Source organism: Bubalus bubalis, chromosome 4 (assembly GCF_019923935.1).
Source record: "Bubalus bubalis isolate 160015118507 breed Murrah chromosome 4, NDDB_SH_1, whole genome shotgun sequence".
In the NCBI taxonomy this organism is placed as follows: Eukaryota; Metazoa; Chordata; class Mammalia; order Artiodactyla; family Bovidae; genus Bubalus; species Bubalus bubalis.
Window position 1 is genome coordinate 83,567,401 of NC_059160.1, and position 10,336 is coordinate 83,577,736.

The following is a 10,336-nucleotide window of genomic DNA, read 5'->3' on the forward strand; positions in this document are numbered from 1 at the left end:
TTTTCCAGTGGTCATGTATGGATATGAGAGTTGGACTGTGAAGAAAGCTGAGTGCCGAAGAATTGATGCTTTTGAACTGTGGTGCTAGAGAAGACTCGAGAGTCCCTGGGACTGCAAGGAGGTCCAACCAGTCCATCCTAAAGGAGATCAGTCCTGAGTGTTCATTGGAAGGACTGATGCTACATTGAAACTCCAACACTTTGGCCACCTCATGCAAAGAGTTGACTTATTGGAAAAGACCCTGATGCTGGGAGGGATTGGGGGCAGGAGGAGAAGGGGACAGCAGAGGATGAGATGGCTGGATGGCATCACCGACTTGATGGACATTGAGTTTGAGTGAACTCCGGGAGTTGGTAATGGACAGGGAGGCCTGGCGTGCTGCAATTCATGGGGTCGCAAAGATCGGACATGACTGAGTGACTGAACTGAACTGAACTAAGGAGAGAGTGAAATATGAGTATAGACAAGTCTGATGAGACAGTTTTATTTAGCCCATGAAGGGGGATAGCTGGAAATCAATGTGTTATTCAGCAATTTTTTTTTTTTTTTAAGATGGCAGAGACCAAAGCATGCTTTTATGCCTGTGGGAAGAGGGGTGTGATAGAACAGAAGAGAGAAGTGAGATAGTTTATAGAACAAGGTTCCTGAGAATGTAGAAAGGAGTCCCCGTAGAGGGACTGGCCTTAGAAAAGAGAAGATACACCATCTCCCATCCCTTATTTGGTGTATTCTAACTGATGTGTATTCTAATTGATTGCTACCTCATTGTCTTTTCTGTTAATCCTGCATATTCTTACTGAGGGATATGTTGACTTCAACTGCTACCTCCGTATGGGTAACTCAAATCTATATCAGTAGCCTCCAGTCCTATATTTTCAGTATGTCCAGACCAAATCACCCTACCACAATGTTCCATAGCAGTTCCAAAGTCAACATGTTAGAAGTCAAATTCATTTCTCTTCCAACCCCAAATTCTTCTCTCTGTGTTTCTTTCCTGATCAAGTGAAGTCAGTATTCATCCTATCTTCTAAGCTAAAGACTTCCTCATTCCCCATACCATACACATTACAAGATTCTGTTGAGTGTACCTCAGAATTTGCACCTCCTTTTCTCCCCAGCCTTTATTTACACTTTCACTACCTCTTATTTGCTCTTTTACAAACTCTCCTGGCCATCCTTTAATTGGTGTGTGCCAGTTCTTGTCTACGCTCTAATACACTGCCAGGTCGTGGTTCTGAAAATCAAGTTTGATAACATCATTCCCCACTGTGAAACATTTAGCTGGCATTCTGTTGCTTCCAGGATAAAGTTCAAGTTCTCCTCACATTCCATTGACACCAGTTCTTCAAATTGAGCATGTTTTTTGTTTTCATCACTGTGTCCATTCTGTTCCATTTGCCTCAAATGCCTTTCTTTCCCTCAGTAACCTCAACTTCTAATAATCCTTCAAGACTACACACGCTTTTCACCTTCTCCTTGAAGTGTTCTGCAGTTCTTCTGCACACACAGTTGTTCTCTCAGCATTTTGTACCTAATATCACCATTAGGAATTTTAAAAAATTATTTCTATACCTTTGTCACAGACAAGATTCTAAGATTGTCCCCATGCCCAGCACTGAGCTTAAATACTGTAACACGTTGCAGGTCTTCAATAAAGTTTTGTTGAATGAAAGTCTGATTGTATGAGCAAGTGCATAAAATAAATGAATTAAGATCTTTTAGCCATATTCTTTCCTCTTCAAAAGATTTCAGAGAGAGTACCCCCTAAGAAATGATATAGTTGAGATACTCTGGTTGGAAGTTTGTTTTTAAATGAATTGAGAAATTTTAGGGGAGGAATTGAGAAGGGTGCTTTAGCATACTTTGAGGGAAGTTGCCCTATAATAAATTATTTGTGAAATAATAAAAATATCACTAATGTGAAGAGTTTTACTTCACTTTTTTTTTTCAAATTTTCCTTACAGAAACAAAAAGAAGACAGGTTTATTATTCTTTAGCTATAATCCTTAATCCAGATTTATTTACATAAATTCAGCCTTTTATGATGTGTATTATAAAATAGAATACTCTGTAAATACATACAGTGTTATACCTTCCTAAGGAACTATTTGATTTGTTGAAAAAGAAAAACTGTTTTTCAGTGCAAATATCTTATTAGATGAAGACTTTACAGCCAAAATATCTGACTTTGGGCTTGCACGGGCTTCTGAGAAATTTGCCCAGACAGTCATGACTAGCAGAATTGTGGGAACAACAGCTTATATGGCACCTGAAGCTTTGCGAGGAGAAATTACACCCAAATCTGACATCTACAGCTTTGGTGTGGTAAGTTTCATATATATGTATTTATGTATACATATAATAGGCTTCCCAGGTGGTGCTAGTGGTAAAGAACCTGCCTGTCAATGCAGGAGGTATGAGATATGGGTTTGATCCCTGGGTCAGGAAGATTCCCTGGAGGAGGGCATGGCAACCCACTCCAGTGTTCTTGCCTGGAGAAGCCCATGGACAGAGGAGCCTGGTGGGTCGCAAAGAGTTGGATGCAACTGAAGCAACTTAGCATGCATGCACACGTACTTGTAATATATTATATTTGACTATATATATAATTAGTAACGATAATCATTCTGGCTGTACTTGTGAAATTGAAATAGAATATTTTGAATACACCTATGTTGCTTAGCTCTCGTATATAAAGATATAAATTGCCCACTTTAACGTATAGTTAAATGAGAAAGTAATAAAAACTTCTCTGAATTTGTAAGGCTTTTAAATTGATTTCTGAAATTACTGTAAGAAATAATATTTTTGCCACATGAATTAGCATGAAACTTAGTATATAAATTGTGTCCTACAGTATGCATGTTAGTGTCGTATTTTAAAGAGGAAATGTTTTGAAGGAAATATTTTGTGGCATTTTCTGATCTATCAGTTTGATAATAACCTTTTATGATGGTGTAAGGAGTGGGGTGGGAGTGGTTGGAGAATTGGAAAATCCTTTCTCTTTTACACTCGTATGTGTTTCTTTTATGGATGTCTACTGTCATAACACTATGAAGTTAAGGCACAAGTTTGTAGGATATGAGGTTTAGAAAATAGTATTCTCCTAAAAGCCAGAGAAAATTATTGTTGTGAAATATCTTCTGCAAGACAGGAAAAAGAGTATGTCCAGAACACATATTTTGGGGGGCTGATTGTTTAGTAAGTTGCCAGTTATTAAAGAACTGTGTGTGGAGATGGATGAGTTCTGAGGTGTCAGGGAAGAAAGGGTGGTAAGAAATGACCACAGCTTGTGTTCTTTCCACTTTCATGCCTAAAAGGCATGCAGTGTGTGGAAATGGTTCATTCAATTTCATAATCAAGAGCCATGTTCCTTCCAGTTTCTATATGTTGTCTTGAGTCATATTTATGGGTTTTACTTTTCTTCTTAGGTTTTACTAGAAATAATAACTGGACTTCCAGCTGTGGATGAACACCGTGAACCTCAGTTATTGGTAATTGAAAGATTTCATTTTTCTAGTTCTTTTCTCTTACATTTATAATCTAAATTTATGTGGGTAAATTTGGCATCTGGAAATGTCATTTTCTACTGGCAATCTTTCTGTTGGCCATTACATAGTGGCATATGGAAAAAGCATCAATTATTTTTAATCTGAGCTCTGCCATGAAATATTTGTGAAGCTTGGAGAAGACACTGATATAGTCTATGTTCTAGTTTCTTTGTAGCTAAAATCACAATGGAGCTGTATGATTTCTGAGATCTCCTCTAGTGTATTTTTATTTTGTTACTTTCATGGTGATTACTAATACCATTTTCAGAGGAAAAATAACATTCTTCATTAGAAATTTCTGTCAGACTAGAATTGCTAATAAAATTCTTTCTCCATTTCTATTGTGGAATATTATTCAATAAAGTTATTATAGAAAATTTTACCTGTGTATTATATAGGGATTCATTTACAGTTATATAAATAGACTAACTGAATGCTAAAACTACAGGAAAGTTATGCCATGCCTTGTTTTCCTGTGTTCTAAATTTTAAGAACTTACAGGGTCTTATAAAGTTAAAAATTTACATAAATACTACCACATATGTTTTTCATAAAATTATTCAAATACCTCATCTCAGTTCAGTTGCTCAGTCATTTCCAAATCCTTGCAACCCCATGGACTGCAGCACTCCAGGCTTCCCTGTCAATCACCAACTCCCAGAGCCTACTCAAACTCACATCCATCACGTCGGTGATGCCATCCAACCATCTCATCCTCTGTCATCTGCTTCTCCTCCTGCCTTCAACCTTTCCCAGCATCAGGTTCTTTTCCAATGAGTCAGTTTTTCACATCAGGTGGCCAAAATATTGGAGGTGAAGCTTCAGCATCAGTTCTTCCAATGTGTATTCAGGACTGATCTCCTTTAGGATAGACTGGTTGGATCTCCTTGCAGTCCAAGGGACTCTCAAGAGTCTTCTCCAGCACCACAGTTCAAAAACATCAATTCTTCAGCACTAAGCTTTCTTTCTAGTCCAACTCTCACATCCATACATGACTACTGGACAAACCATAGCCTTGACTAGATGGACCTTTGTTGGCAAAGTAATGTCTCTGCTTTTTAATATGCTGTCTAGGTTGGCCATAACTTCTTCCAAGGAGCAAGCATCTTTTAATTTCATGGCTGCAGTCACCATCTGCAGTGATTTGGTGCCCAAGAAAATAAAGTCTCTCACTGTTTCCATTGTTTCCCCATTTATTTGCTATGAAGTGATGGGACCGGATGCCATGATCTTAGTTTTCTGAATGTTGAGCTTTCAGCCAACTTTTTCACTCTCCTCTTTTCCTTACATCAAGAGGCTGTTTAGTTCTTTGTCACTTTGTGCCAAAAGCTTTAGTGTAGTCAATAAAGCAATAGTAGATATCTTTCTGGAACTCTCTTGCTTTTTCAGTGATCCAGCGGATGTTGGCATTTTGATTTCTAGTTCCTCTGCCTTTTCTAAAACCAGCTTGAACCTCTGGAAGTTCACGGTTCACGTTCTGTTGAAGCCTGGCTTGGAGAATTTTGAGCATTACTTTACTAGCGTGTGAGATGAGTGCAATTGTGCGGTAGTTTGAGCATTCTTTTGCATTGCCTTTCTTTGGGATTGGAATGAAAACTGACCTTTTCCAGTCCTGTGGCCACTGCTGAGTTTTTCAGATTTTCTGGCATATTGAGTGCAGCACTTTCATAGCATCATCTTTTAGGGTTTGAAATAGCTCAACTGGAATTCCATCACCTCCACTAGCTTTGTTCATAATGATACTTCCTAAGGCCCACTTGACTTCACATTCCAGGATGTCTGGCTCTAGGTGAGTGATCACACCATCATGGTTATCTGGGTCATGAAGTTCTTTTTTGTATAGTTCTGTGTATTCTTGCCACCTCTTCTTAATATCTTCTCCTTCTGTTAGGTCCATACCATTCCTGTCCTTAATTGTGCCCATCTTTGTATGAAATGTTCCCTTGGTATCTCTGATTTTCTTGAAAAGATCTCTAGTCTTCCCCATTCAATTGTTTTCCTCTATTTCTTTGCATTGATCGCTGAGGAAGGCTTTCTTATCTCTCCTTGCTATTCTTTGGAACTCTGCATTGAAATGGGTATATCTTTCCTTTTCTCCTTTGCCTTTAGCTTCTCTTCTATTCTCAGCTATTTGTAAGACCTACACTGACTTTATTCTAATTTCTGTGTTCTAATGGGACAAACCACTCTGACAAATTCAGACATGTGTATACTAGATTATTTCCCTAGAACAAAGATAAGAAAGTCAAAAGGTATAATATATTTTCTCAAAGGCTTATGCCATATTTTTAAGAAAACCCTATATTATAATATTGCTACAGATGTCCCTTATATAAGTATATATTATAAAGCTTGCCATGGGTTCTTGGAAATGTATAATGAATATTGAAAAGTGAAAGTGAACATCACTCAGTCATGTCCAACTCTGCAACCCCATGAAGTATATGGTCCATGGAATTCTCCAGGCCAGAATAATGGAGTGGGCAGCCTTTTCTTTCTCCAGGGGATCGTCCCAACCCAGGGATCGAACTCAGGTCTCCCACAGTGCAAGCAGATTCTTTACCAGCTGAGCCAAAGGGAAGCCTAAGAATACAGGAATGGGTAGCCTGTCCCTTCTCCAGTGAATCTTCCCAACCCAGGAATCGAACTGTGGTCTCCTGCATTGCAGGCAGATTCTTTACCAACTGAATACTACGTGGTATCTAATATTTTACAGTAAAGTATATACATAAAGCCTCCAATTATTATGAAAAGTTAATATTTTCATAATATTTCATAATATTTTATACAGTATGAATGCATGCTCAGTCATATCTAACTCTGCAACGCCATGGACTGTAACCCACCAGGCTTCTCTGTAGCACATAGTGAAATTTTGTCTTTATCAATGAAATAAATCTTCTGTTCCATGGGTTATTGGAGGTTAGGAAAGAAGCCTGGGCTGGAGTTACAGTTTTTGAGCCATTCATGTACAGGCATACATAAAGCTTTGGATGTTGAATGTATTTTACAGAGAAAGTGTATAGATTAAAAATATAGGAGGGAAAAAGATTACCACCACAAAAATAGGACTTTCAATGACAGATTTACTCTCTCATAGTTCTGGAAACCAAAAGTTGAAATCAAAGTTTTGTCCAGGCACCATTCCCTCTGGATACTCTAGGGGAGAGTCTTTCCTTGCCTCTTCCAGCTTCCAGTGGCTGTTGACATTCCTTGACTTGTAGCCACATCCCTCTACTGTCTGCCCCTGTGATCACATTGTCTTCCCCTCTGTGTGTGTGTGTGTGTGTGTGTGTATATGTTTCTTTCTTATACAAATGTGTATCATTGGATTTAAGGCCTACCTGGGTAATCCAGGATGCTGCTGCTACTGCTAAGTTGCTTCAGTCGTGTCCGACTCTGTGCAACCCCATAGACGGCAGCCCACCAGGCTCCCCTGTCCCTGGGATTCTCCAGGCAAGAACACTGGAGTGGGTTGCCATGTCCTTCTCCAATGCATGAAAGTGAAAAGTGAAAGTGAAGTTGCTCAGTCATGTCTGACTCTTAGCGACCCCATGGACTGCGGCCTACCAGGCTCCTCCTTCCATGGGATTTTCCAAGCAAGAGTACTGGAGTGGGGTGCCATTGCCTTCTCCGATGATGATCTCATCTCAAATTGCTTAACATAATTACATCTGCAAAGACCTTTTTCTCCAAATACAGTTATAGTCACAGGTTCTGGGGATCAGGACTTGGACATTTCTTTTGGGGGACCACTGCTCAACCACTACAGCATTCTCGTTCTCCACCTCTCTCCGTATTCGTTACCTTTTCATCATGGCCTTGCCCCCTTTTTCCTCCTCCCTCTTTCTCTTGATTCAACAGTGTGAGTACCCATAGAGCAGTGTGCTTGTGCAGAGAGGAAGATCTGCATTCAGAGTTGGAATTGCATCATTGGGAGCACAGCAGAGGAGTAGACCTCACTGTGCTGGAAGCCTAGTAAGGGCTGCTAATGAGCATATGAGAGGAATACACGTAAACACAAAAATCCGAAGGCAAATGGCTAAACGTTTCTAGGAAGGAGATATGTATGTATGTATTAATATAAGTAAGTAAATAAATAGAGTTTGTCCTAGATGTCCTTAATTCTTAATAAGGTTACAACAGCAGATAGTAAATATGAGTAAATGTTATTATAATGTAGATTAAATAATTTAAATGTATTATTTTATAACATAGTAATATTAATTAGTTATACATATAATTTGTATTTATTTATAAATACACTTATGAATTTACCTGATTTGTTTCTCTTTTATTTGAAACTTTTAAAGTTTTAACTTTTGCCTTAAAGCTAGATATTAAAGAAGAAATTGAAGATGAAGAAAAGACAATTGAAGATTATGTTGATAAGAAGATGAATGACATTGATTCCACTTCCATTGAAACTATGTACTCTGTTGCCAGTCAGTGTCTGCATGAAAAGAAAAATAAGAGACCAGACATTAAGAAGGTATTCATTTTTACATGTATTTAAAATGTGAAAGAGGTGGGGTCTGTCATTTTTTCCCATGTGTACATTTCCAATCAATTATTTAATGCATTTGTTTTCTCTTTCTTTATAAAAGGTTCAACAGCTGCTAGAAGAAATGACAGTTTCTTAAAACTACTGGAATAGACTCTTGGATTTTTATATACAGCTATCTAAATCATTTTTTAAACTAAAGGTGTTTTTTTTTTTTGTAAGTATTCTTTATCTTTTATAAGGCAGCATGGTAAAATGCAGTGGTTATTAAAGCTTATGTAGAACTCACAATATAGAGGACAAACAATAGTCGAACCACTGTTGCAGCGCTTAACCCAACTTTCTTCAAGTCACTCTGAGTTCTTACAGTAATCCCTGAGATATCTCCTCGGAACCTCAGCAAACACAGTTTGAAAACTCAGAATTAGCTAAACAGAGGATGGGACTGTAGGGTGGAAAGACCCTGTGCTGAAGCCTGACTCTACTCCTAATTTTCTGTAAAGATTTGGGCAATGTCTTAGCTGCTTTGAGCCTTGTTTTTTCACCTGTAGTGTTGGATTAATACCTACTGTGCCTCTCTGACAGGTAGTCATGATGCAGAGTATGTACAAGCACTTTGTAACTTGTAAAGGGATATAAAATGTAATGTTTATATAAATAATTATAAAATCCTGTTATAGTTTTCATTTGTTTATAGGGTCATGTTCAGAGTGTGCCATTAGCAGCCATTCACCATAAGCCAGTTATGCCCTGATGGTACTCCCATGATGATGTGGCCATTATTAGATTATGTTATGTGGCAAATTTGAAGGTGTTTTGAGATGCAGTTAAGGTCCCTCATCTGCTGACTTTGAGTATCAATAAGAAGATGCTGTTTTAGGGGCCTGACCTAATAAGGTAAGCTCTTACAAGCAGTCTGAGCGATCCTCCTGTGGACCTTGAAGTAAGCTACCGTGTTGTAGGAAAGCCGCATTGGCTATAAAATACTGGTAGCCTCTAGGAGATGAGAGCTACCTTCCAGCTATCAGTCAGCAAGAAAAATCTGGAACCTTGGTTGTGTAAGACCAAGAAACTCAATTTTCCAAAAACCTGAATTAGCTTAGAAGAGTACTTCAAATTTCAGATAATACCATAACCCCTGCTGACGCCTAAATTTCAGCCTTGTGAGACCCTCAGTAGCAAACATGGATTTCTGTGCCTGGACTTGTGACATACAAAATTGTGAGATAATAAATGAGTTGCTATAAGCTACTAAGTCTGTGATATTTTTTTATGCAGCAATAGAAAATGAATATAGATATTCCCATGATTCTCCCATGGGGACATTCCACCATGTTCATAGGTTATATCCACAATACCAGGTTATCTGCAATTACTCATTCATTCAATAATCTTGATATCATTAATTCTTTCATTAACCCTCTCAAGAATGGGCAGAATGAGCTATAGTAGAAGATGATTGTCCTCTATATTACTTAGACTTTCCTAAATGCTTTCTTGGGAAACAAAGATAGTACACTTTTCAAATCACCTTTATAAACTAAGCATTTAAGCAAAAAGAAATGTTTGCTAGTTGAAAAGGGAAATAAGTAAAATCACTTGATAACAGTCTCACTAGGAACCCACATAATTTGAGGTACACTATGGCTTATAACTGAAAATTATGCTGTTTGAAAATATAATGAGAATTTGATTATTTCTTGAAATAAAAAGGTAAACGAGGAGCCAGGTTTCAAATCCACTCTCATATTTAAGCCTATGCTCTTAACCCCTCAGCTTTCTCTCTTTCTCCTCAGTCTTCCTCCACCTCTCAACTAACTTATCTCATGGTTATTGGGATCCCAAAGGAGATCCAACCAGTCCATTGTGAAGGAGATCAGCCCTGGGATTTCTTTGGAAAGAATGATGCTAAAGCTGAAACTCCAGTACTTTGGCCACCTCATGCGAAGAGTTGACTCATTGGAAAGACTCTGATGCTGGGAGGGATTGGGGGCAGGAGGAGAAGGGGATGACAGAGGATGAGAAGGCTGGATGGCATCACTGACTCAGTGGATGTGAGTCTGAGTGAACTCTGGGGGTTGGTGATGGACAGGGAGGCCTGGCGTGCTGCAATTCATGGGTCGCAAAGAGTCAGACACGACTGAGCGACTGAATGGTGCAGTCAGTTTCCTACTGACTATACAGAGGCTTTCTCACATTGATTTTTTCCATGATTACTTTTTTACACAATTGAGTCTATTCTTAACTGAGTTAGTTGGTCATCTTTTGTTGGTAACTTTAA

At 38.5% G+C, this 10,336-nt stretch overlaps 1 protein-coding gene across 6 annotated transcripts in view; it reads left to right on the plus strand.

The window, feature by feature from the left end:
• IRAK4 (interleukin 1 receptor associated kinase 4) overlaps positions 1–9,306 on the plus strand; it is a 29,221-nt gene extending 19,915 nt beyond the window's left edge. For all 6 annotated transcript variants that reach the window (XM_006042620.4, XM_045165452.1, XM_006042619.4 and 3 more), the window contains 4 exons: positions 2,142–2,325; positions 3,432–3,494; positions 7,885–8,043; positions 8,159–9,306. In XM_006042620.4, coding sequence (XP_006042682.1) covers positions 2,142–2,325; positions 3,432–3,494; positions 7,885–8,043; positions 8,159–8,194 — 442 coding nt within the window. In that variant the 3' untranslated portion in view covers positions 8,195–9,306. The remainder of the gene's footprint in view (positions 1–2,141; positions 2,326–3,431; positions 3,495–7,884; positions 8,044–8,158) is intronic.
• Positions 9,307–10,336: the final 1,030 nt, after the last annotated feature.